The sequence below is a fragment of the Archocentrus centrarchus genome, chromosome 9 (genome assembly GCF_007364275.1).
Source record: "Archocentrus centrarchus isolate MPI-CPG fArcCen1 chromosome 9, fArcCen1, whole genome shotgun sequence".
NCBI lineage: Eukaryota > Metazoa > Chordata > Actinopteri > Cichliformes > Cichlidae > Archocentrus > Archocentrus centrarchus.
Window position 1 is genome coordinate 26,377,556 of NC_044354.1, and position 27,228 is coordinate 26,404,783.

General features: G+C 41.2%; 2 protein-coding genes across 3 annotated transcripts in view; both read left to right on the top strand.

Annotated features, from left to right (window-relative positions):
- The window catches only part of gcn1 (GCN1 activator of EIF2AK4), a 30,394-nt gene extending 17,090 nt beyond the window's left edge, over positions 1–13,304 (top strand). Inside the window, exons 36-57 of the mRNA XM_030738416.1 lie at positions 196–375; positions 1,317–1,537; positions 1,628–1,696; positions 2,212–2,350; positions 2,440–2,636; positions 2,867–3,009; positions 3,100–3,217; positions 3,332–3,547; positions 3,681–3,845; positions 4,102–4,263; positions 4,360–4,452; positions 4,540–4,683; positions 5,492–5,761; positions 5,856–5,969; positions 6,558–6,788; positions 6,884–7,077; positions 8,334–8,448; positions 8,827–8,923; positions 9,262–9,410; positions 11,534–11,644; positions 12,397–12,618; positions 12,705–13,304. Of these exons, the coding sequence (XP_030594276.1) occupies positions 196–375; positions 1,317–1,537; positions 1,628–1,696; positions 2,212–2,350; positions 2,440–2,636; positions 2,867–3,009; positions 3,100–3,217; positions 3,332–3,547; positions 3,681–3,845; positions 4,102–4,263; positions 4,360–4,452; positions 4,540–4,683; positions 5,492–5,761; positions 5,856–5,969; positions 6,558–6,788; positions 6,884–7,077; positions 8,334–8,448; positions 8,827–8,923; positions 9,262–9,410; positions 11,534–11,644; positions 12,397–12,618; positions 12,705–12,830 (3,476 nt within the window). The 3' untranslated portion in view covers positions 12,831–13,304. The remainder of the gene's footprint in view (positions 1–195; positions 376–1,316; positions 1,538–1,627; positions 1,697–2,211; positions 2,351–2,439; positions 2,637–2,866; positions 3,010–3,099; positions 3,218–3,331; positions 3,548–3,680; positions 3,846–4,101; positions 4,264–4,359; positions 4,453–4,539; positions 4,684–5,491; positions 5,762–5,855; positions 5,970–6,557; positions 6,789–6,883; positions 7,078–8,333; positions 8,449–8,826; positions 8,924–9,261; positions 9,411–11,533; positions 11,645–12,396; positions 12,619–12,704) is intronic.
- Positions 13,305–14,838: 1,534 nt separating this feature from the next.
- rab35b (RAB35, member RAS oncogene family b) lies at positions 14,839–25,666 on the top strand. 2 transcript variants are annotated; one of them, XM_030738417.1, is made up of 6 exons: positions 14,839–15,082; positions 17,302–17,352; positions 17,457–17,580; positions 21,804–21,928; positions 22,069–22,193; positions 23,018–25,664. In XM_030738417.1, exons 1-6 carry the CDS (start codon positions 15,031–15,033, stop codon positions 23,144–23,146), a joined length of 606 nt encoding a protein of 201 aa, XP_030594277.1. In that variant the 5' UTR covers positions 14,839–15,030; the 3' UTR covers positions 23,147–25,664. The 2 variants fall into 2 exon arrangements, with proteins under 2 accessions (XP_030594277.1, XP_030594278.1); XM_030738418.1 differs by lacking the exon at positions 22,069–22,193 and having other exon boundaries at positions 23,018–25,666.
- Positions 25,667–27,228: the final 1,562 nt, after the last annotated feature.

The window sequence follows — 27,228 nt, forward strand, 5'->3', positions numbered from 1 at the left end:
AGGGTTTCATGGCAGGTCTAGAATGTAGTGATGCATTAAAAATGATCTCGATCTTTTTAGCATACCAGGTTATTGTTTAAAATGTTAAGAAAAATTACAGAACAATTACCAGGAGTTTGGTTTACAGCTACTCTGACAGCAGTCCATCTCAGTCAAATGACTTTCCAATCCTGTGACCTCACCCCTCTCGTCCAGGCTCAGTGGAGTTATTGGGTGCCATGGCTTACTGTGCACCCAAGCAGTTGTCCTCCTGCCTGCCCAGCATTGTGCCTAAGCTGACGGAGGTGCTGACTGACTCCCACGTGAAGGTGCAGAAGGCCGGCCAGCAGGCCCTGCGACAGATTGGCTCAGTCATCCGCAACCCAGAAATCTTGGGTAAGTGACTCAGTGTCATGAGGCAGAGCTGCCCACGCAGAAGGCCTGTTGCTCATAGATTGTCATAAAATATGGACCTAAAGAGGCTTAAAAAATAGAAAATCTGAATTATTTCTATTGTCTTCATTCAGAAGCTGTTGTTTGAGGGACTGTGAGTGAACAGGGTAAAAAAGACGATAGCTTTCCTCTGCTGCAATTATTTTAACCCTTTTTTAACACAGTTATATGAATGGAGTCCTCAATTTGAGTACTCTTTCAGAGTGGAACTATTAAGCTTTACCTGCTTCCCTGCTACTAAGCTTTCTATCATATGTACGCTGTTACAGTGGTGAATACTAATATTAAACATGGTTTCAAATAATTAGGTCAGTGTGTGTATGACTAATCCCTGTGAGTTAAAAGTTCATCTGAAAGCACTAAAAGCTCAGCTTCAGACAGTTCTTTTGTACTCTTCGTGTGATGTTAATGAGAACAGAGATCCCTGATCTCAGAGCCCTGAAGCTCTGAGATTAGGGAAATCCATTGTTAAACTCTTCAGTGTGCAAGTAGCAGATAATCAGAAGAACTCAGTGGCTGCGCTGAGATAAATAGACTATTTTGAACTGTGAATCATGTAAAATTACACTAGTACAAAAAAACAGAGTTAGAAGTAACCATAATTGACCCTCTTTAAGTGTTAAAATATTTAGCCGACAACTACAAACTCCAGTTAGTTGGAGTTAAAGACAAATGAAGGTAATACAAAAGTAATTCTAGTAAGTAAGTCACCTTACGATGTAATGAAGCTCATAATAGAACAACACAGGATTTGGTGTAATGATCAGAATTATTTCAACTTTCTTGCAAGTTAAATGTGGTGGGGTTTTGCCATACTAGTAATATACTAGTGGAAGGTACAGTAGTAGTAGTATAGCAGTACTAAGTTTTTGTTTCTCTTCCAGCCATCACCCCCATCCTATTGGATGCTCTCACTGACCCCTCCAGGAAGACCCAGACGTGCCTGCAGACGTTGCTGGACACCAAGTTTGTGCACTTCATTGATGCCCCCTCTCTGGCCCTCATCATGCCCATCGTCCAGAGAGCCTTCCAGGACCGCTCCACTGACACTCGCAAGATGGCTGCTCAGATTATTGGAAACATGTACTCCCTCACTGACCAGAAGGTAGTCACGGCTAAGCTAAACATCACAGCGATCCACTCATTCAAACCACAGATTAGCATTTTCTCCATGGTGTTTGTTTTTGCTTATTAGGACCTGTCACCATACCTGCCCAGTGTTATTCCTGGACTGAAGGCCTCCTTGTTGGACCCAGTGCCTGAGGTGTGTTTAGTAATGTTAAATAATGCTGCAGGAATGATAGGTGTGTGTGGAGCTGAAGATGTAGCTGCAGCTCTTCTCTTTGCCACTTGTCTCATCTCCCTCCTTTCTTTGATTTCATTTTCTCATTCTCTTTGCTTCTTTCTCTTCTTTCCGTGTCTTTTTCATCTCATCTTTGTTCTCTTTATCTTTTCTTTCTTTCTCTTGTTCTTATTTTTCTTCTAGCACTTTCTTTCTCTTCTTTCTTTTTCTAAACTCTGCTTCGCTTCTATTTCCTTCTTTTCTTCCTCTCCTCTCCTCTCCTTTCTCTTCTTTTCTATTTTTGTATTCTCTTCTGTTTATTCTTTGATCTTTTCTTATCATCTTTATTTGTGCTTCTTTATTCTCTTTTTATTCCCTTCATGTCTTCTCTTTGTTTTCTTGCTCTCATTTTTTTCTTTCCTTTAGCTTTAATGTCATTCTCGTCCATCTCTTCTTTCCTTACTTTTCATCATTTTCCCTTCTCTACCCCCCTTCAGGTCCGTACAGTATCAGCCAAAGCCCTGGGTGCCATGGTGAAGGGGATGGGTGAGTCCTGCTTTGACGACCTGCTGCCATGGCTCATGGAGACGCTGGCCTCTGAGCAGAGCTCTGTAGACCGCTCAGGAGCTGCACAAGGTTCGTTCTTCTCCACGCTGGCCTTGTGTTTCTGATTTGTGCTTAATGCCATTATATAGCTCAGTGATTTGTGTGACGGTCTTTTTCAGGTCTGGCCGAGGTCATGGCTGGACTGGGAGTAGAGAAGCTGGACAAGTTAATGCCCGACGTAGTGCAGACTGCCAGCAAGGTGGACATTGCTTCCCATGTCAGAGATGGGTACATCATGATGTTCATCTACCTGCCGCTCACTTTTGGAGATAAATTTACTCCCTATGTTGGTCCCATCATCCCTTGCATTCTCAAGGTACTGACTACTAAGAGTGAGAGTGATATTGCTTTTTTTCTGGGTGATTAGCTTTGTTTTTACAAAAGTGAATAATAATAAAAATGCCTTTTTTTTTTTTTTTTAATACTGATCATTAGAAAAGACAGTTTTTGGAAAGACGTCACTTCACCAGACAGTTATGTTACTCACAGTGTATTATATAGTAGGTCATGTTTCACTGCAGCTTTATCCTCCCTCTCATCCACCAGGCCCTGGCTGATGAGAACGAGTACGTCCGAGACACGGCACTGCGAGCTGGCCAGAGAATCATCAGCATGTACGCTGAGACCGCCATCGCGCTGCTGCTTCCTGAGTTGGAACAAGGACTGTTTGATGACCTGTGGAGAATCAGGTCAGATAAATGCACAGGACATGTTGGTGGTTTAAGAAATGTCACTGTTAGAGCTACCCACTGCGGACTCATGCTCTTGTTGGTTTGTAGGTTTAGCTCTGTGCAACTGCTTGGCGACCTGCTGTTCCATATTTCTGGAGTAACAGGAAAGATGACCACAGAAACCGCCTCAGAAGATGACAACTTTGGAACTGCTGCATCTAATAAAGTATGAGTCTCTGTATTTTTCTCAGCAGACTCTGTACAGTTCATTTTATTGAAAGCGTGGCATTGGTCTGTTTCTGAAAAATGTTTGCTGGACTTTGACCTCCCCCCCTCCTAGGCTATCATTAGTGCTCTGGGTGTTGAGCGTCGTAACCGGGTCCTCTCAGGCCTCTACATGGGCCGTTCAGACACCCAGCTAGTGGTTCGACAAGCTTCTCTCCACGTGTGGAAGATCGTGGTGTCCAACACCCCCAGAACTTTGAGAGAAATCCTCCCAACTCTCTTCACTCTCCTGCTGGGCTTCCTGGCTTCTACCTGTCCAGACAAAAGAACAGTAAAGCTCAATTTTCTCTGTAACTTGTTATGATGCCTAGTTTGTAATCATGAGCAGTGTTTACTTTTTGCGTTTTGTGTGAAAGTACTTATGTAGAGCTTTTTGTTGACATAATTTGTTGGCGTGGTTTTAGATCGCTGCTCGGACACTGGGTGATCTGGTGAGGAAACTGGGAGAGAAGATTCTCCCTGAGATTATTCCCATCCTGGAGGACGGGCTGCGCTCTGACAAGAGTGATGAGAGGCAGGGCGTCTGTATCGGCCTCAGTGAGATCATGAAGTCCACCAGCAAGGACGCAGTGAGTCACAGCTGTTGTAACACACATTTCTCTGCAAGGTTATGATTAGTGATTACAGCTACCGCGGCTGAATTAGATCAGTTCCCACAAGAGGGGAACAACCAGAGGAAACCTTTAGAATGATTTTATTTATTACAAACAGACCCCACTGCTTCTCACATGACTCAAAGCTGTTCTCCATTTTGTGGTCTTGCCTTAGGCTGAGAAATCTAGTAGACTTGAAACCATTATTAATCTGATAATGTTTGTGTTACAGGTGCTTGTTTTCTCTGAGTCACTGGTCCCCACAGTAAGAAAGGCTCTGTGTGACCCTCTGGAGGAGGTCCGGGAGGCCGCAGCCAAAACCTTTGAGCAGCTCCATGCAACCATCGGTCACCAGGCGCTGGATGATATCCTGCCTACCCTGCTCAAACAGCTGGTGAGGGAGTGAGGACACAAATGTAGTATATAAGCCATAAAAGATTTAAAAGCTTTGCAATCCACTCTGTATCTCATACTGAACATGTTTTCCCAGGATGATGAGGAAATGGCTGAGTTTGCTTTGGATGGCCTGAAGCAGGTCATGGCGGTGAAGAGTCGCTCTGTGCTGCCGTACTTGGTACCAAAGGTAAAACATCACACTTTTTTTTTTTTTTACCCCAGACCTTTGTCATGTTGTATGACTACAATCCAGTGTTCTCTGTGCTTCTGCCAGCTGACTGCTCCTCCTGTAAACACCCGAGTATTGGCCTTCCTGTCTGCTGTAGCAGGAGATGCTCTGACACGTCATCTAGGGGTCATCCTCCCCGCTCTGCTCTCCTCCCTTAAAGGAAAACTAGGAACAGAGGATGAAGCGCAGGTACAGCCAGCATTCACCAAATTTTAATGGCTACTGCTTCTGTTGTGTTTGAGGTTTTTGTTTTGTCTTAGAGAAACTTCAGTCTGATAGTTTAGGATGTACCACAGCACTCAAGAGTTACAATTCATCTTTCCCACATGTGTCCTTAAACTATAGCACACATGATTCACTATTCTCTGCTCCCATGAAGTACTGCAAGACCATTATATTAGGGTTTATTTAATTTTTCTTGTAAATGTTTACTTTGGGTCTTTTTAAAGAAAATGTGAAACTTTTTTAAAGAGTATTCCTGAAAAATACTTCAACACTACAGTAAACTGTCTCTGCCTGCTGTCACCCCATTGAAATTTCAGTTTGAATCTTTGAGTATGCTTCCAAATTTGAATCTGACTGTATTTTAGATCAGTTGGAGAATTAAAATCCTTCCTGTCTGCTAAGACAGACCGTAGGTTGTATTTTTATTTCTTCTCATCTTCACTCAAAATGCAGCAGCAGATATACCAAGGACACCACGCCTCCCCTGTACAGGACTGATGTTTAAATTTTTCCACTTTTAAAGCACTGCTTTGACCATCACCAGGTTTTAGCTTTTACTGTCCATCCCATATTCCACCTCAGGTTTGCAGTTCACTGTAAGACTGACTCCCTGTCTTTTAAAACCCATCAAAACATCTAAGTGTTCTTTGTTTTACTTGCTTGTATTGATTCCCTTGATCTTCTTTTAGTTATAATTTTACATAATTTTACTGTGTATTTTAAGTTGCCTCTTTGAATGATTTGGATGGGCATTATGTTACCTTTGCACCAGGAATTGTGCAGCTGTCAGACAGTGATCCTTTCCGTGGAGGATGAAGTGGGTCAGCGGATCATTATAGAAGACCTGCTGGAGGCCACGCGGGGAGCTGATCCTGGCCTGCGACAGGCTGCTGTCACCATCCTCAACGCCTATTTTGCTCGCACCCGCCTGGACTACAGTGCCCACACACGCATGCTGCTGTCAGGCCTCATCCGCCTTCTTAATGATTCCAACCCAGAGGTTTTGTCTCAGAGCTGGGACACCATCAACTCCATCACCAAGGTGTGTTCACATGAAAGTTTGCATTTGCATGAGATACCAGAGTCTAGTACAAAATGTGGTGCAAATAAAATAGTTGATCTGATGTGTTCTGTAGAAACTGGATGCGAGCAGCCAGCTGGCTCTAATCGATGATCTGCATCGAGACATTAGATCAGTAGCTGCAGACGTGAAGGGTCAGCACCTGCCTGGTTTCTGTCTGCCCAAGAAGGTAAGAGGGCAGCTCCTGACACAATAAACACTGTGACGTTATTACAGCGATGATTTCATTCTCACAGCAGCTCATCTCTCCTCCTGAGCCAAATGACCAGAGCTAAGTTCAGGCACGTCTGTGACATGAACTCTCCTTTATCTCGCATGCTGTAGCTGTCCACACATTTAGAAACTCATTACTAGTGATCATTCACATGGAAGTCTTTCTATTAATTTGATCAATAATGACAGGCACTGTAGTGGTCCAAGTGTCAAGGGACTGAGTGTGTTTTAATCTGGTTTACACTCTTCAGTAACGATTTTTGATAATCTAATCATTGTTTAATTCTTTATAAAGCAAAAATGCCACATATCCACTGGATCCAGCTTTAGAAATGTGTGCATGTGCTGCTGCTGGTTTACATCTTTCTATATGTAATATCTGTCAGCTTTTGACTGTTCAGAAAAAAGCAATTTAAATACACCATCATGAGCTCTGTGACCAGGTCAATCATAAAACATTAACAAATTAGTCATTGATTGAAATACTGGTTTGTTTCAGCTGTGTTCATCATTTAATATTTTATCTTTCCCTCTGTTTGCATAGGGTGTGACCTGTATCCTGCCAGTCCTGAGAGAAGGTGTCCTCACTGGCACCCCTGAACAGAAAGAAGAAGCAGCTAAAGCCTTGGGAGGGGTCATCAAACTGACCTCTCCTGAGGCTCTGCGGCCTTCTGTTGTCAACATCACTGGACCTCTTATTCGTATCCTGGGAGACCGCTTTGCCTGGACTGTGAAGACAGCTCTATTAGAGACTCTCACTCTGCTGTTGGCAAAGGTCTGGTGAAAAACAAAATAGAAACCATTTCTCTCCAAAGATGACCAAAGTATCGGTCAGACGGCTCTAACCTCTGAACTTTATTCCTCCTGCAGGTGGGCATCGCCTTGAAGCCCTTCCTGCCTCAGCTGCAGACCACCTTCCTGAAAGCCCTGCAAGATTCGAGCCGTGCTGTAAGGCTGAGGGCGGCAGAGGCTCTGGGTCAGCTGGTTTCCATCCACACCAAGGTCGATCCACTCTTCACAGAGCAACTGTCTGCGATCCGCAATGCTGAGGACTCTGGAGTCAGGTGTGTGCACAGTCTAGTAGTGTTCAACACAAAAGCAGCAACAACAAGCATCCCCAACAGGGATAGTGGTATTAGTATTGTAATCATTTTATCTTCAGAAATAGAGAAGTTGAAATAGATAATCTGATTACAGTTCATTCCAACTTCAGATGTTGCTTCATTTTAATGTCACAAGCACAATAGGCTTAGAGCTGTTGGTCTGAAAATGTGTGTATGAAGCACAGATTGTATATAAAAGATAGAGGTAGTCACCATGATGTCACCCACTGGGTTCTGGACATTTTTAAATAATTATTTAGACAAGAGAACATTATAACACAAGAAAGCTTAAACAGCAAGTGGCATCTATAAACTGTAGGACGCACAGACACCCATCTGCTAAGGACCAGAATAATGAAATACAAGAATTCCACTCAATAAAACTGGACCACAAACTTCCTGAATGTGCTGAATCACACAGCAAGTTGTACTATTTGCCACATAATTCTGTCATAAAGGCTCCCAAAGGACCAAGAGCACAGACATTATTGAGAGATCACCAATTGGGTCAGGTTAAGTCTAGCTGTCTACTGCAATTGCTGGCAATCAGAGGGGCCACACCCCTAACATTAAGCCTCAGTGCAATCAAATTGGATGAAAAAACAAAATACCCCCAGGTACAGCTGTTATAAATTGATTGATTGGTTGTAAACATGTTAGATCATAGCTGATCTTGGGCATTTCAGCATTAGTGGTTGTACCCACCAGGATGGCGCCTGACTGTTAGTGAAGGCTTGTTGCGAAGTCTTCTTAACTTTTGAAACTGTAGGCTACAGCAGGGCCAACTGACTGTAAAACCAGAGAAATGTATTGCATGCTCATAGTGACACATAAGTGGGGACCATAATTTACAAAATGGACATATGATTTTGGCTTAATCATAGCTATAAATGTGTATGATGGAAAGAAAGCCAGAGTACAGAAATGCAAATGTTTTTAGATTTATCTAAAAATAGTGGCTCATTACATCATTTGTCCACCAGAGAGCACTGACAGATTGTCCCATTTAGTTCTATCACATTTCTGTGAGATTCTGTTTTAAAGTATAAGTACCAAAAACGTAAGTTTGAGCTCTGTCTTTGTATACAAAATACCGTATCTGCTTACATGTTTTTACATTAAATATTGAAGTGTTGAGTAAAGAAAACTAAAATTATGGTCTTGATTTTTAACACACAAAAAGTGTTTGAGTCTCATTCTCCTGTTTGTGTTCACAGGGAGACTATGCTCCAAGCCTTAAGGTTCGTCATCCAGGGGGCCGGATCGAAGGTGGACCCAGCTATCCGCAAAAACATCACCACCACATTGCTAGGCATGTTGGGACATGACGAGGTATGACGAGCAGCCCTGAAAGAAGTCTTTTAAATATGATGCAACACTTTTTTCCAACTCAGGACCTGCAATAACTACTGGATACATGAAGTAAATACCAGTGAAATACATGTATAAGCAGATTTCACAGAGAGTTGTTCACAAGTATAGTTTCCTCTGTGATCTCAGTAGAAAAACGGAAGTCAGACAAAGAGGATGTGGTTTTCTAAAAAGGTGGTTTGAGTATTCGTGTCAGTTTGAGAATAAATGACACACAACCTGTCTCTGACTGTCTGGGTGTGTGTGTGTGTGTGTGTGTGTGTGTGTGTGTGTGTGTGTGTGTGTGTGTGTGTGTGTGTGTGCGCGCGCGTGTGTGCGTGTGTGTGTGGGTGCACGCAGGATGCAACTCGTATGGCCTCAGCCGGCTGTGTTGGTGAGCTGTGCGCCTTCCTGTCAGAGGAGGAGCTGAAGAGTGTGTTACTTCAGCATGTTTTAGGTTTGTATTTGTGAAAAGTTATGCACACCTCTCTCAGACTTCATTATAAGTGTGCGTAGTATAGCTTTGTCATCAGACATCCTCATTTCTGCTTATTGTGAGTTGATATACAATGAAATAATCATAGAATACTCAGAAACAATATTTTTCATGGCCTTGTTTTAAAATAAACATTTTCTAGTAATATTTCTTAATAAGTTTGTCCAACATAACTATCAAAAAAGGCTTGGCATGGCCTTGGATATATTTCTGCCATTGTCTGCTACTGTGTGCTGCTTTGTTTGTCCATTAGAGGAACAGTGAGACCAGGAGCTCATGAACTTTGTACCTCTCTGTAGCGGACGTGTCTGGTGTGGACTGGATGGTGCGTCACGGTCGCAGCTTGGCCCTGGCCATCGCTGTCAAGTCTGCTCCCGAGAAGCTGTGTGGGAACGAATACTGTGATTCTGTGACAGAGACCATTTTGGCCAATGCCACTGCTGACAGGGTGAGCAGAAAGTTAACTCATAAGTACCCACATAACTGCAGTGTGAGAAACTAGAAATAGTTAAACATTTTGGGAAATGTGTTGTGATTTTTAATGGGGAGTTGTGTGCTGTGATACCTTCTTGGCTGAGAGCAATGACTTCCTGAAGTGTCAGATGGCTACATGGAAACTTTAGGGTAACAATGTGACTTCTGGAAAACTCCAGGCCAAGAAATAGTCCAAACCACTATTAAAAGAAATCAACATATTCTTTTGCTACAAGGATTAAACAATCAAGATGTGACAGGTGTTAATTTAAAGGAAAAACCACCATAATGTCTCTCAGTAAGGTGTCGCCAGTACTGCTTCAGTGGAGCCCCGTTGTTCCGAACTATTTCATGTTTTGATGACGGTTGAGCCACAAGAATCATCCACAGGTGTTTATTTGGTTTGATTAAAGAAATGAGATGATTCATGTCATTGTCACTGTAATCCCATATAGGCACTGTCATGTACCTATTCAGAATAGAATTGCTTTATAATAAGATAAAGATGATCAGTCCCAACAACTGTATACTGATTTCAAGTGGAGTTAAACCATGCCAGCAGTCACATCATAACTTATCACTGAAGTAAATAGAACATTATTATGGAGCTTTAGAGATGCTGGTTGGCACATCTTTTTCTTTGGACAATGATGGGATAGCAGTTTCCCCCCTGTTTTAAGTCTCTATGCTAAGCTAACTGTCACTTGACTTGGTATGTACCGTACTTCCTAAAAGAAGTGCTTTAGATTGATTATTACACTAGTCAGTGATCTGCAAAAGTAATCTGTATTAACACATTTTCTTCATATATATATATATATATATATATATATATATATATATATATATATATATATATATATATATATATATATATATATATATATATATATATATATATATATATATATAATATAATATAAAAAACTATATATACATGTAGCATGTGGGAACCACAGAGGAACTTGTAAATTGATGCTATCACAGTATGCTGGCTAGCATAATCACAGCATCATGATACAGCGATTCTGTGACGCTCATTACATCAGGATATCTGAATTACAGGAATTGGGTAATTGTTTGCTGGGTATTATGGGTATTATGATTTATTATTACATTTTAATAATGTGCTACTTTAATTAATTAGCTCACTGATTTATTCTTCTGTGCATCACGTGATTTTAAACCTGTGAGTTTCTTCTTCCTCCTCATAAGTTTGACTTCCTTTAATGAAATGGTCTCTGTGGTTACTCTGATTGGTGGAGAAATCTGTAGAGAGCGCCTGCTTGTTTTAATTAAAAACAGAATCAATATTTGTCCTCAGAATAGCAAATAGCAAAACACAAGAAGTACCAGGAAGTGAATTCACTTCTTCTGTGTTCAGCATGTTCAGTAGGAGAAACGTTTCATCACATCCAAGTGACTTCTTCATTTTCAGCTGACTGCAGGTTCCCCGACCTTATAAACTGTAACAATCAGTGCACAATCGCATAACAGTGAGCCACGCAATCAGTTTCATGATGACTGATATGCAAATGGCCATTAATCACATTGGCCATATGTACTGTTAACAGAGAACTGGGGAAAGGCACAGCATTGTGAGGTGGTGAAAGATGCACTCTGAGGAATGATGAAAAGTTTCTCCCACTGAAAACATGTCCATGTGAACCAGTCTAATTTCTGGAATTTCATTGCCCAGATTATTGAGCATCAAGGCATAGCACAAGAAGAACACAGAGCAATACAATCTGTTGCTGTATCAATATTTTGTACTATCCCTAATCTAACATTCAGAGTTATGAGACTGTATTTTACATTGTAATTTTTAATGTTTTGTCCTTTTAATCCATGTCTGATATTTTATTTTTAAGTGTTCTTAATCTCCTTGACATGCTCCAAGTGTTCTGATATATTTTAAATTTAAGTTACTACTTATTGTATTTGTTTTGTCCTATTATATTTCATATATATATTATCAGCTTGTCAGACATCCTTGAAGCATGAAGGGTGCTATACAATTAAAGTCTTGATTGCTGTCCTCTAGTGTTTTCTCACATTCTTGTTGTCCTCATGCATGGGATTTTGTTCCTCTTCCAGATTCCCATTGCTACCAGTGGGATCAGAGCTCTGGGATACCTGATGAAGCATCATTTGAGAACAGCGGGAGGCGGTGGTGTTTCCCAACACATCATTACACAGTTTGTTAAGGTAAAGCAGAGAATCAATTTCTGTTCACTTCCCTTTTCTATATTTCTTTAGGTGAGGTGTGGGAGCCGATAAGTTACAATAAATGGACCTATGCCCATTGTATACAATGTTGGAAAATGATTTTGAGTTTTATGTATGTGAGGAGTATTTATGGAGAGAGTTGTGTAATCTCTTATACCAGTATATAATTGTATAATATTGGTGATCTGGAGCCTGTTCTAACATGCACAGATTCTGCTGGTTTGAAGTTGCAATTATAGCTGCATAAATCTATTTCTCAAAGTAAAATTGTGTAATGTGAAAATAGTTGTAGTCAGTAACTCTGCGTTACTATCTGACTGTGGAATGTTGTACGGTCTGGTATCAGTTCTTTTAGTTTTTCAGCTCACAACTTCAGTTTTATTTAGGCTCACAAATTTTCTAAACTTTTAGGTGGCTTTTAGGAGCTCGGAGTAAAGTACCCGCAGAGCACAGAGGAGCAGAAAGAAACTAACGAGCGTATGCAGTGGGGTATTAAGCAGCTGAAAACGAGGAGTTTGGAATAGATTTATTTTCGTATCCGTCTCTGTAAATGTTTTCATTCTACTAAGTTTACATTTCTACATGAAAATCACAAAGCTGCTATCAGACTGATACAGCTCAGGTATTTGATAATAAAGACATGCCTTTGTGTTTATAAGAAGAAGTACTTGGAGTACTTTTTGAACAGTGTGTATTGTGTTGTTACATCTGTTGTCTGTGTGATTGTGCAGTGTCTTCAGAACCAATCGAGTGATGTCAGACTGGTGTCAGAGCGGGTGCTGTGGTGGATATTCAGAGACCCATCAGTGCCCTCCATGGACATAAATCTCATCAAGCCTCTGTTGAAGACTCTGCTGGACAACACCAAGGACAAGAACACCAGCGTCCGAGCTCAGAGCGAACACACAATCGTCAACCTGCTACGACTCCGCCTGGGAGAGGAAACCATGCAGGTAGGACTATCAACTCCTTGTTGTAATTTACATGTAGACATCTGTAGAATAAAATATTTTTACATGTTCCTCTTTCTGCATTTCAGAATATTACTGCCATTCTGGACTCTGCAAGCAATGAGCTTCTGTCAGAGTGTCACCGCAGGTCTTTGAAAAAAATCGCCACCCAGCCAGACTCCAATGAAGAGATCGATGATACAATCCTAACATGATGGACTTAGATGATGGATGGTCTGATCTGAAGACTGACATATTAAACAAATCCATGTATGAGAACCACAGGCACACTCTGAGGCTGAGTAGTGTTTTGACTGTATTCCCCAACAAGTGTCTTTTTTTTTTTTTTTTTTTTTTGTTAACCCCCTCCCCCACTTTAAATCATTGTTTTAGCGACATTTAAGCCCACTTTTATTTTAGTGTGACGCACAGGTTGTTCTGCTGTACTGAACAACAATAGGAAGACACAACGCCAAATCTGTTTTGATATTTCAGTGTTTTGCTACTTATTTTACCAAAATTATTTCAGGTATTGCCACTGTAATGAAATGATGGCCCTTTCTTTAACTTTTATTTGGACTTTGAGTGTGACGGTTGGGGAAAGCAACTTCTTATAAAAACACAAATCATTCTTATGTCAGTGATGCAGTTGTAAAAAGGCAATACATAATAAAAGGTTCTGGATTTCATAATGTATTGTGTGAAATATTGAACACTAGTTTTCCTCCGGTTGGCGTCACTGAGACTTCATCAGCTCCACACAATTCTCTTACCCACTGACTTCTGGCTTTCAGTCTTAAAGCTACAGCAGACAGAAACACCTTTGGCTTCCTAATTCAAACCCCACTCTCAGGTGAAAGGATCATTGCAGCACTCTCTTACTTACTATGTGGAATTTTCTTTCTTTGCTACTCTGGTGATTTGGTCTGAAAAGGTCTAACCTTCACAGGCTAGATTTTTCTAAAGCTGGAATTTAGAGCCCAGAGGAGATGCAGGAGGATATTCACATCTCAGACTATGTGAAATAGAGTATTCTGGAAGATTATCATTGTCATGTCAAAAATGTGTTGTTTTAAGTTGGCATCACTGAAAGTGTCTGAAGGAAAAGGTGTCAGTACTAATTTTCCAGTTATTATACACTGGAAGAAGTGGAACTACTGCAAAGCCACTCTGTATTTTAATTAAAGGGGACCTGTTATGCCTTTAATTTTTCTCTGCCATAAGTGCTCTTAAAACAGGTTACACTCTTATTAATCATGGGGTAAAGTTTCAAGTACTGAGGTCGGTCTGTTTCATGTAGTTTTTTTCTGCTCTTGGCTTAGTATGATCTCAGAGCAGATCTTTTATGGTCATCTAGCTGTTTACAAGAGGCAGCTAATCAGTAGAAAGTTGGCACAAGTTGGGAGGAGAACAGGAGCTTGACCAGCTCATTTCAGACAGGATGAACTGAGGGGATACACCAAGGCCCAGTATAAAAGACATAAGGAATATTTTGAAGTGTGAATCATGCAAAGCTGCTCAAGTAGAGTGAAGAATGGAATCTGGAGCTGGGACTGATTAGAATAAGGGCCCTTTAACCAAGACTGTTTAAATAAGTAGTTTGAACTACTGTGGGGAAAAGGATGATACTGGCAACTGTAAAAAATTATAATACAAAAACTCATCAGAAAATGTCTAGTTTTTCATTGGTCATATTTAAATGGAAAACATAGGTACCCCATTTAATTTTTTTTTTTAACGTCCAGGAAATATCTGAAGCTTGGTGGTGTCTACACAACACAATAGTAGTTCAGCTACAGTAATACAAAGGGGAAAACCATAAGGAAACACTGAAATAAAATGAAAAACCTCCCTTCTTTTATGGCTCCAGATGAATTATATTTTCAGTAGGTAATTATACAAAAACTGACAAAATGAATTTCTTCACTATGCAAATATGAATTTAGTTGAACTTCCTGTAAACTACGGCAAAGTGTAGTTAAACTACGACTTTAACAACTTGTGCTGCCATACTTCCCAGCAGTGTGTGATTTGGGTAGTTTGGAGTGTTTTGAAAAGACGCGTGAATACGCGGGACGGCGCGGCTCTCCGGCGTTCATCAATGGGACGGGACCGCTGCGCTGTAGATGGAGTCTGCGCAGTGAGGCTGGATCGCAGTTGGGTGCAGCTCCACCAGAGGAGGAAGCGGAGTTTCCGGCTGTTTGCAGCGGAGGGTGAGGATTGCTGACGCCGTGAAACCCCGAGAAAAAACGCCGCCGGCTCGGGGGGCTAGCAGTTTGCGATACCCTTAGTGGTGGTGTTGTTTTATACCGGGGGGATCTGGGGGCTGGTGACTTTCTTTACGCACCGAAGGAGTCCGACAGCTAAGCGAGCAAAGAAGCGGTACAAAGCGGGGGTGAGCCACCAGCTACCGGCATGGCCAGGGACTACGATTACCTCTTCAAGCTGCTCATCATCGGTGACAGCGGTAAGCCGACGCCGGGGATGCAGGACGGGAAATGGGCCTTGTCGTGTTTTTTTACAAGGGGGGAAGCAGAAGCGCTCTCTTAACCCAGACACGCACAGCCCTGGCACGTTTGCAACACGTTATTTTGTCTTTTAGGCATTCAAATTTCTTGTTAAGCATATACATCCGCCATATTTTCGTGTCAACGACAGGGCGGAGGTTGAGTGTCCGGGCTGTGCATGTCAGCCAATGAGGCCGGATACCGCCTCCAGACACTCAGGGTTTGTCGTTTGAAAATGTCTTATCTCGTTCTTATTTCGGTCCAGACATGCGCTTTACCCCATAACACAACACATACCGTGACCTACACCGTCCCTGGGGTTGTAGGTTGTAGTTGTGGCCTTTTGTTTGTATCTACACTTAGCTAGGTTATGTAGGCTAGCTGTGAGCTAGGCTAACATCACTTGGTTATCCTGTCAGCTGTAACTTATCTGCTGCACTGAGAGGCTCAGATGCAAAGACGTACACAGTATATGTGTAAAATCGGCTGAGTTTGGCCCAAGTGTTGCAGTGGGTTTAGTTATTCAGTTAGCTGGTTAGCTGGGAGGTCCTAGCTGCACTGCAAATGCATGTTTGATTCTAGTTAGACAAACTGCAGTGAAGTGAGACTGACACAAAAGTGTCCCTCAGCCAAGTGTGTAAGCTGGAACAGAAATGATGACTGCTTCTTTATGTTCAGCATGTTTGTCATGTTAAAATTCAAGATAAACAGCCACAGGTAGACTAATGACACAGATCTGCTCATCTTGTGGAAGACATGCATTAAAAAAAAAAAAGCTACTCCACCCTCAGGAGCTAGAGCCTCATCCTGCTGAACTTCTTTTGTGAGCAGTGGTCTTTGGAGTCATTGACATCCCCGGGCCTGGCACTGCCCCATCAGCTGGCTTCTCACAGTGGATAGACCAGGGAGTACAGCAAGCCCTTCACTGCATGTCACACACAGGGGCCAGTGTCCCCTCAGCTGCAGCATGGAAGCACTACTGTCTGCAGTGCTGCACAGAGACTTTTTGGGGGAAAGATACTCTGACCTTCTGCCCCTCTTCGGCTGCATGTTGGCAACTCTGCTGCGCGAGAATCAGGTTTTCCACTCATTGAATCACTTAGCTGAACTTGTATAGCCTCTAACTTGTAGCAGTAACACACGGGCTCCATTGTGGAACATGAAATTTTATCAACATTTCTTGCATCGGCTGTTTACTATTACTCCCACAGTGTCTGTGTTGAATTTGTGCAGTATCAGTGTAGATATGTCCTTCCAGGCTGATGTTATTTTTGTGATTGAAACATTGAGGGTTTTCAGACATACAGTACCACTCAAAAATGACTTTTGACTGGTACTGTATACTACTTTTTGACCAGACTAATGGCACACACAGCTGTTAAAGCTGATGAACCCTCTTCTGCTTTGAAGCTTTGGTTATTGTTTGTTTGAACAAAACTCTGTAGCACTGAGATCACAGGAACCTGATAGCTTTTTATGTAAGGACCAATCAAACATGAAATGACAATAGCACAATAGGCAGGCTGTGTAACAGGACTGCAGGTTCAGGCGTACCTCAGTCCAGCAGAGTCACTTCCTAACAATCACTTTCACTCACACTTATAAACTAACCTCATTTTCAGGCCCATTCCCTTCACCCTTTTTTGTCCTCACCTGTCATCTGTTGTTACTCTTATTTCTTTCTAATCTCCACTCTTTATACCTGATTATTTTAAGAAGGCACCCAGGCAGATATATTTCTTGTCTTCTTCACTGCTGTTAAATTGATTAAGATTCTGGAGCGACCTACGTCATCAAAACAAGTATGTAGGGTGTAGTCATGCTTACCTGAAGTCCTCTACCTCATACATTGCGTAGCTGGCTTAATTGTGTTTTATATCTCTTGAAGAACTAAATCTTTATTTACACAAGGATTTGAACAACAGTTCAGGTTGACGCCCCCCCCCCCCCTTTTTTTTTTTTTTTTTTTTGGTGTGCTATCGTCACACAGTGTTGCTCTTGGTTGACTAGCAAATAATATGTGAAACCAAAACTCTTGCTCTGTTGTGGTGCAAAAAAAAGTTTTCAGACTAGGTGGTATCAAGAATGCACAGTTGTTGTAGTGTATTTTTTTTTCTTTCTTTTTTTTTTTGTGCTGTTGTACTCTAAACCTCATCCTGTGCTTGTGTTTCCTCCTCAGGAGTGGGGAAGAGCAGTCTCCTCCTGCGATTTGCAGACAACACATTTTCAGGTGCGCAGCTCTACCAAAGCTGAGGCATATAATCAGCACTTCTCTTCATTTTAGTTGCCTGTTTGATAATAAATCTGATTTTGTGTTTGCACGCCCACTTACAGGTAGCTATATCACCACGATCGGCGTGGACTTTAAGATCCGGACAGTGGAGATCAACGGCGAGAAGGTGAAGCTACAGATCTGGGACACAGCAGGGCAGGAGCGCTTTCGCACCATCACCTCCACGTAAGTGGATCCATTCACACGCACCCACACATCCGCTCTTTCACTTGGAGTTTTCAGGTGAAACTCTCTGTTTTTGTTTCAACAATTAAATCTGAAACCATGAAAGGCTGTTTGCGGTCCTGATGTTAGGTTTTATTTGAGGAAGCAGTAGAATAAGTCATTGCTGTTCTATGAAACTGGGTGGAATTCCCCACACATCCTAATTACAGATGTGAGAGGGAGGCTCCTTGTTGCATGCAGCAGTGCTCCATGACGGTGGCGGCTGTACGTCTTTACCCTCTTTCGCTTGCAGTGTGTTTCACACTGCTGTCCATGTGCCATGGGGGTTCACACTGATCGGCGCTCCCACGCCTTAAGAGGAAACATTGGCCTTAATTTTTCCTTTTCTCCACAGTTTACCTGAACAGACCAAAAACAGCGACTACTGCCAGTCACACAATTTCCCTGTTGTTCAGAAAGTATTAAAAACACATAAAGAGGCAATACAAGTTTGAATGTTTTCTGTTTTTGATGGTGTTTGGATGACAGTGCACTTTGATGACAAATACACAGTCTGTCAAGATATATTAATTATGAGGGATAATTTTATCATTGGTTTTTGGCTGTGCAGGTAAACTGTGAATGAAGACAATTGTAAAGAAATAAAATGGCACTAGTTTTATCTCTTAAATGCTGGAGTAAAAAGAGATGGGTTTCCTCACACTGCCATTCAGACTCAATCATATCACATTATTGATGTTTTATGTCACAACACAGCAACAGAGATTCCCACATGTGTTAAACACATGCCCCTTGATGAGAATCTGTGCACAAAGTAATATGTTTTTTTGTTTGTTTGCTTGTTTGTTTGTTTTAGTATCACTTCGGTTTGGTCTCATGTGGTTTGGTCAAAGCCAAACTGGAAGATGCTCTCTACCTTTGTTGAGAAACACTTTCAGTGCGAGCTTTCAGAAGACATTCGCTTAATTCGTGCAGCTCGCAGCACAATGAGTACAGTTCTGAAGTGTGTTGCATTTGTTTCAAAATTGGATGATGCAGCAGTGTTTGGGTTCCTGGTGACAGATGTTTAGGGTCATAATCACCCCACCCCAAAAAAAAAAAGTTTTAGATGTTTTTAGCATTAACTGCTCATTACTACTACTCCCACCACTAATACTGCTTCTAATAGCCATATTACTTATAATATTTGCTTTTATTGTGGATAAAATGTTATTAGATTGTTCAAAGTAACAGTTTCAATAATCTTTACCATTGTACAATGAGACATGTAAAGCAAGCTGCATGGCTAGATATCAGTTTCTAAAAGATCCGAGTTTTATGTTCACCTGATTTTAAATCTTTTTACAGTTTTTCATCTCAATCTGAGCTAAAGATCTGCTTTCTTTAACAGCTGAATGTTCCACTGTGTTCATGTCAGGTGGTTCATAAATGTTTAATAGAGCTGGAGAGTTGGGTAATTGTTCTCTTTGGGTCAGTCATCCTGTCTTTGAACCCATTTTAATGTGAAAATATTAATTATGGAGATGATTATTCATTTATTTGCAATTTTCAATTTATATATAAAACTGTGCATTTTACATGGATGGGTTTGACCCAACACTGCCGCACTGACAACTAGTATGACATGTTAAAGAGTTGTGCATAAACATGCAGTCGCTGACTCTGTGCAGGTGTCTGAGCAGCACTGATAGAAACAATATTGATGTGACCTACAGCTTAAACTGCAGTCATCTCACATACTCACCCCCTTTATGACTTTGACTGAAGCAAACACAGGATGCGCTTAGGAGATATTGAAACGTCACACGCCTCCTGAGTGCTGTCGTGAACAGGACCAGGAGGGCATGTTTGACTGTTATGTACTAGCACTGCTGCAGGGAGGCCAATCAGAACGCGAAAATCATCCAGAAAGCGTAAAATCCTTGATGCTTTAGCCCCCGTGGAGTATAACCGTCCTAGTTTGGAAGGATTGTTGCCCACTTGTTCTGCAGGAATCCCTCCAGCGAGCAGGCTGCCTATTTAGGCTGATTGTTCCCTGTGCTGAACTAGAGTGGCGTGGTGCCTCATTAGATCCTAAATGAATGTCTCTGTGGAGATGGATCATGGGCAGTGACCTGCTGGGTCCACTCAGGCAGACTAACCTGAGGTGGTAGCCATACGTCAGAGCGCGCAGCTGTGTCCCTGTTATCAGCCTCAGGCTTCAGTCGCACCATAATATCACTTTACCTTTTTTTTTTCTTCTTCTTCTTTTAAAGACTTAAATACTTCAGTTTTTTTTAGGCAGCTCTCAAAATTATTTGCTGTTTTACACTTTAAATAAAAGAGCACTTAATGAGATTAACAATAGTAAAAAGTACAGAGCTCCCCAGTTTGGACTCCTACCAAGGGCGTTTGAATCCCATCATCAAGCACCATCAGAAAGCCTCTTGAATGATGATTCTGTCAGTGAGAGGTTCAGTATACTAACATTCTACACAAAAGGGGACATCAGGTTTGTGTGTGTGTGTGTGTGTATGTGTGTGTTAGTTTAAGGTTCTCCATTCATGTGCACTGAGCAGACACAAATGCACAGCCACCCACCCCTGCTGTCTGATGGCCCATTACTGCTCGACGCTGGGGACAAACCCAGACAATAGGCTTGGGTGGTATTGTTTTACCAAGCATACAGTATTTTTGTGCGTATTGTGTTGTTTTCTGTTATTTAAAATCACTGTAGCTTTAATTAAACAATTAGCTGTTGCCACCCTTACTAGTCAGCACCATTAATGCTAGTCTGTTAGCTGGAGCAATGTGAAACAACTTTCAGTATAAGAAGGTGTGCAAGAGAAGAAGGCGGCTAGTGCTGGCATTGCGTTAGTTACACTTTTTGCCTCCCTTACCACTTGATTAGTCTAATTTGTTTAGCCAGCAAATTAGATGCTATGAGCATCCCTAATTGTAGCATGTAAGTATGATAATAAGCACTCTTCTTCCATATATAAGGAGGGCCCAGCTTGGTCTGTGGTCCTTTACACAAACCCAAAACTCTCTCAAAGTGTGGCTTTTTCTTTTTTTGTTTACGTACTCCTGTGACACTTATCTGTTTTTGCTCTATAAAACCTCTCCTCACCAGCTCACCTCTGTATCAGTTTCACTAGGAAGAGTAGGGTCTATATTTTTAATAGTATTGAAAATATATTGATACCACCCCAGCTTACCAAACTGTATCCCCACACTGTCCCAGCAAGCAGAAACACTGACACACACACAAACGCACACAACCTGACAAACGTTTCTTTGTGTTTGTTTGGCGTGGTGCAGCGACACCGGGGATGCTCCCTGTCTCGGGTCTGGCCTCTGTTTTTGAAGCTGGTTTATTTGTCTGTGTGGAACAAACGCTGGTCTCAGTTCTGTTGCTCTTTCCTTCACACAGTCACACACTCTGTCCTGATGCATTGATTAAGCTGCGTCCCTTCCTGTAGCTGTCTCTGCTGGATAGCATCACCTACCTCAGCGATCAACCACACCTCACGTGAAAGATTCTGTTTGTTTGACTGTTGGTGGGATTGCTCAGAACATTAGGGATGGCTTGGCTTTAAAATTATACCAGAGGTCAGGCTTTTCATACTGTAATCTTGAATAATTATTATACAGTGTAGTGGTATCAAAAATCCTTCATATATCAATTCTGTTGGTCTTTCCAACTTCACCAAAATCTATTTTGATATATTTGATAAGTTTAGCTGTTTCTACTGTGTATTTTATTTTTATCTGTTAACTTGAATAATTTATTTGGTAAAGTGTTTATCTGTTATTTGTTATTACTTTTACCAAACTATCTCAGCTGTTTGTTCATTAATTTTATCCAGCAGTTTCTAATGAGGCATCACTTTTAGTCATTTTATATTTATCGGTTTCTTGCCATCTTTGTCTCATGACCTTCAGAGAGAAAGCAGGTATAAGGCACGTCTGCATTGGCTTTATTTTTTATTTTTTTATTCCTGACCCAGAAACTACATCCATGTTTTGTACTGTCTATAGTATAGAAATAGTCATATTTTTAATTGGCAGAAAAGTTATTTTATCTAATTTTATATAAAATTTTATATTTTATTTTATCTTTTGCATTCAACATTTTCACCCCTTTAATAATATTTATGCAATATGTGGATATGATAAATTGTAAATTCTTTCTCATTGAGTTACTAATGTGAAAGGCTGACTCTCTTTCCCTCTGTCTTTAGATATTACAGGGGAACGCATGGGGTCATAGTGGTGTACGACGTCACGAGTGCCGAGTCCTTTGTCAATGTAAAACGATGGTTACATGAAATCAACCAGAACTGTGACGACGTGTGCCGGATATTAGGTGAGCGTGCTCTAAAGAAAATCTAGTCATTGCTCTCACCTTGCCTTCTTTAGCATAAAAATAGACTCTACCCTTCACTCCAGTGCACACCTTTTGTATTTGCTCTATTATTTTTACACTACACCATTTTCTATTTTTAGTGGGAAACAAGAACGACGACCCCAACTCCAAGGTGGTCGAGACGACTGACGCGCAGAAGTTTGCAGAGCAGATGGGAATCAGCCTTTTTGAGACGAGTGCAAAAGAGAACATAAATGTTGAAGAGGTAACTCATTGTTTGTGTCATCTGTAGCCTCAGACTGAGGTGCTTGTCTGGAGCAGTATGCCAGGCATGCAGAGAAGCTCTGCGATAACTACTGATCGGTTTGCCATCCCAATGTGCTGAATGTGCTAATGCTTATTGCACAAACCGTCCCTGAACGGAGACATTTTTGCTCTGCAATTTGCTTTCAATACCAAAAATCTGCTAATTATTTACTCAGTTAATTCAACCGAGTGCTGTTATTTAAAACACTTCACAGTCACGCAGCACAAAGAAGAGTGGCCAGTCTTTATTTTTGAAAAGCTAAGAGTGGGTTTTATTGCTTATTACATTAATAAATTATTGGAAGACTATGCATGCACTGTTAATGTGCTTTCTTGTTGAGTGTTAGATTAGACGTCTGACACCGCTCTCATTGCTGTCCTATAAATTTGAAGCTAAATGCCTACAAGTTAGCTGAGCTCACGAGAGCTAGCCTGGCTGTGTACAAAGGTAAAGAAATCCATCCCAGTGCTCATAATCAACACAAAATAATGTGTATATGGGGAGTCATCTTTGCAGGTTTTCCATCATTGTGCCAGGCAACCAGTGGTGGATGGATTTTTGTCACCTTTGGACAGATCTGGGTTACCTGTTCTCGCAGGTTTCCACTCTGAATCCTGAGCTCAGTTATCTTGGCTGCAGCTTCGTGTTTAGAGCTAAGACTCAAATGAGTCTTTGAACTATTCCTTTAATACTATTCTGCGTCATAATGACTGAAAAGATCCGACTGGTCTAATCAGTTCAAGCTGATTTGGTTTGTGCCTCTCTCTCTCTCTCTCTCACAGATGTTCAACTGCATCACGGAGCTAGTGCTAAAAGCCAAGAAGGAGGTACTAGCCAAGCAGCAGCAGCAGCAACAGAACGACGTGGTCAAACTCACCCGGAACAGTAAACGGAAGAAAAAGTGCTGCTAACAAACTCAAAGCCATCCACAGAAAGGCGGGCGGCGCCTTCACAAGCGCATACACACACACACGCACACATACACACAATGGGACTCAGAGCATCTAAATTAAAGAGCAGATAAAGATTTAATAAATATATGGTGAAAGATTTAAAAAAAAAAAAATGATGGCAAAAATGTCCCCTTTGGACAAACTAATCATGAAGACTTAAAAAAAAAAATTGTACAGATTTTATTAGACGTCAGATCAAGTTTTATTTGGAATTCAGCAGGTGGGCACTGTTGACCTGAGGTCCTCCTTTTTGTTCAAGGATCTGCAAGCTGACAACTGACCGCCACAACGCTCCGATTTATACCCACTTAAACCCCGTTTTCTTGCATCAATATTTCATCTCTCCTCCTCATTCCACTGCACACGGGACATTCAGAGTCGAGTCTGGCTCTGTGCCTGAGGAGAAGGAGGGCTCACCTTTCCTGGATTTATTTTCTTTCTAGTTTTATGGTTATTTTGGGGTGGGTGGGGGGAGGGATGGTGTGGTTGAGAGGAACAGGTGTCTAAGCAAGAGTGGAAGTTTCTCACCTGAACATTTTTGTGTTACCATGGTTCACGCCAAGAGATCACGAACTGTTAGATTTTGTTTTATTTGACTTAATGGGGGAAAAATCACATGGAGGAGGAGAAGGATTATTGGTAGGCAACCTTTAGCAACTAATCTGATGGACAGAAGTGGTGATGTCTTTTTTTTTTTTTTTTTTTTTTTTCTTTCTGTATTTTGCCAAGTTTCCCCCTGTATCCTTTCTAACTTCCAGTAGAGCTGAGCCATCCGTAATAGATTTTTTTTCCTTTGAGTGCAGCAGAGCAGTTGAACCACTCTCGGAGCTCCAGGATGCTATGCTCTGGCTGTACCTTTCACTGCAGTCTTACTATGCTTTCAGAGTTTGCTTTAAAACCTTTTCCCCTATTTTTTTTTTTTTTTAACAATGTTACTGCCAATATTATTAAAAAATATATATTAGGAGCTCAGCAGCGCCTCTCATTGGATTGTTGCCATAGTGGCCCTTGGTTAACCAAGAGGCTGGGTGGATCATGGCCTGATGAGACCTTTTTGAGTCCTCAGGAAGCACTCCCTCCATCCCTCTCCCTCTTTACTTCTGTTTTCCTGCAGCGACTAGCCTTCTCTCCCCCAACACCCACATATCAGCACCTCTCACAGCGGTGGACTCGCTTCCTGCATTTAGTCCAACAGCAGTGCATGGAAGCTCTTTGCCAAGACCCCCTCCCCAATCCATTGCGGACTGTGGTTTTTGACCTTGTTTTTTGAGCATGTAACACTTTGTTTGACTGGGGTGTGTATAAAGGTGATGACATGCATTTAGTATTCAAACTGTTGTGGATTTACTGCGTTTTCTCATCATGCAGAATATTCTTAACAGTCGACTAAAGCTTCAAGTTTTACGTTTATCTCTTTGCTCTTCATGGTCACGACCTCTACTACCTGCTCAAACTGAAGTATTACAGGACAGTGTTTTTGGCAACCCTCCATGTCGAGAGTGTGGCACACAGTGGGACTGTTGGTGTAAGAACAAATGGGGATGAACTGCAGCACTGGATCCGCTCCCTCTCCGCCAGGAATTGTCACAGAGGCCGAAGCATTGTACAATGTCTTACTGACATAATTTTTTTTTTTTCTTGAATTGGGAGAGTTTCAAGTGGAGAGAGCTAGATGTTGCTTAAGCTTCTTTGGAAACGTTTAGTTTTCATCCTCTGGGCAGACTCTGGCAGCTGGTTTGGGATCCCGATACGTGTCGAAAGGTCATCGCAACCTCAAGGGCCTCGAAATGATATCAAATCTCACACTTTATGATTTCTCTTCATTATGTGTATGTATATATAAATATATTTGTGTGTTTATATTCAATATAGAACATACACACATGATTGGCACACCAACTGCACATGTGTTAAACATGTGCCGTGTGCTGTGGTTGAAAGACACTTGTCAGCTGTGGTTTGCTGTACACTGGAGAAAAAGATGTACTATTCATTTTTCCCTACATGAATTTAATCAGTAATAAACGTTTTAAAAGAATAAATATTTGACACGTAATGACTGATCTCATTTATCAGCAGTTTGAGGCTCAAGGCCTGACTTGAGTTTAAACCTGTGTCTTTATTTTTGCCTTTCTCTGAATAAAATTTTAATGGGGGAGAGAGTGTGTGTGTGTGTGTGTGTGTGTGTTATGGTGTGGAAAATCTGTTACTACTGTGTGCTCTTATGTTGGCTTATTGGTATTCATTTAGAGGATGTTTAGGGCCAGTTAAGGAGCAACAAGTGTCAAAGACAGTCAAAAGGGAGCAGATGCCCTCATCTTTAACATCATTACTAACCTCATTCCTGTTTGCTTTTCCAGTACAGCTCGCTTTGCTTGTCACTGTGTAATGAGACCGATTTGATCATTTTCTTAATTAAATGTTTATTTTCTGTTTTGTAAGCTAAGACTGTAGTTTGTTGTGCTCTGTATGTCTGACATGCTGTGAGCTGATTGGTCAGTCAGCCAGTGAGTGTTCTTTTTTTTTTTTGGACAAGTCTATTTCATGTTTCTTGCTGCATCTGGCCATATGGTAATTTTATGCTTGAGTAACTGAATCCCCACTTAATGTTATTTTAATCATGGCGTTCATATTTTTGAGGGGAACCCAAAAATTGACACATACCCATTGATCTATTTTTCACTGCCAGGGTTATGCCTGCCTCCATAGGCTTTTGAGAACCAAACATTACAGGGAGGTGTCACTTCATGGATATCTGGGCCAGTAGGAATTCATTTATTCTATTGAACTTTGACCTTTTTTGTATTAAAAAACAATTCGTTTGTAAAAGCTTTCAGAAAACTCCCTTTTTCCTGCGGTTTTATTCTTAGTGTCCTCACATTTAAGCATTAACACATCCAGCTCTGAGAACCACAGGAAGAAAGTGTCTGGATTTCTTGTCCAAGTCAGTGGAGTCATGTTGATTGTAAAGTATTTATTCGTACAAAAAAAAAAAAAAAAAAGTATTAAGAAAATTGCATGATTAATATTTTGAATAGTTTGAAGCATTTTTGTAACTGAAACAGTGCCGTTAGTCATGGGTGAATGGAAGCACTCACATGGAGCACAATGGGCCCAACAAAAGTACTAAATTCCCAAACAACATCTGCCCTAAGAGACACGAGCAAAGGGAAAAAAAAACACTCAATGGCATTTCTGTGTCTGCCTCTGCACACACACTCGATCCACAGTGGCAGCAGCAGGATGTTTACCACAGAGACACAGCACACGGTGTTTTAAAAATGCTTTCAACTGGAAATGAATGAGTACAGTTTCTGACAGGATTGAGTACAGTCAACCAAGAAAAAGAACATGATGTTGACAGAACAGAATATGGTACACAGTATGCAGTATTCTCTCAATTAAAACACACAAAAACAAACTACAGTCTGGTGATGGCAGGAGTCATTCAGCAAAAAAAATCCAAAAAAAATACAACACAAATTTGAAGGCTCATTTTCGAATCGATCCACCATCACACGTTCTACTTATTACTGCCAGGAGGGGGAACATGTTCCCGTACTGTGGAGTTTCTGGTCACATGCGATCAAACAGAGCAGGGAGAGAACTTTCTGATAAGACACCCCTTAGTGCAGAGCTTTTTAAAGGCAGCATTAAAGGTCAACAAACTATTAATACACAGAAAATGTGCCAGAAATTGGCTGCCCTCTCTTCAGGCTGCTGATGCTAGTAATGAAGATTTTTGGCTCATTATACTCGATTTTTTGTTTTTAACTGAGTTATCTGAAGATCTAAACACACAAGTACCAGCAGCAAGTTCACATCTTTAGCAAAATGACAATCTATTCCTATAGTAATAATTTTGTTTTTACAACTCAATCAGTGCTCATAACAAATCCATAAAGCATTAACAGGCAAGTTACTGACAGTTAAACAATTTATATGGGATGCCTTATCAAAAAGTGGTACTGTGAACTGTCACAAACTGATCTGGGTGATGAATTTAAGGAGCTCTGATAAGTGTGCATACGATGCAAAGT

Excerpts from the sequence above, each read along its gene's own strand:
- rab35b (XM_030738417.1), top strand. The coding sequence starts at position 15,031 with ATGGCCAGGGACTACGATTACCTCTTCAAGCTGCTCATCATCGGTGAC. Across the intron at positions 17,353-17,456 it reads TGCAGACAACACATTTTCAG|GTAGCTATATCACCACGATC; the intron begins GTGCGCAGCTCT and ends GCCCACTTACAG. Across the intron at positions 17,581-21,803 it reads TTTCGCACCATCACCTCCAC|ATATTACAGGGGAACGCATG; the intron begins GTAAGTGGATCC and ends CTCTGTCTTTAG.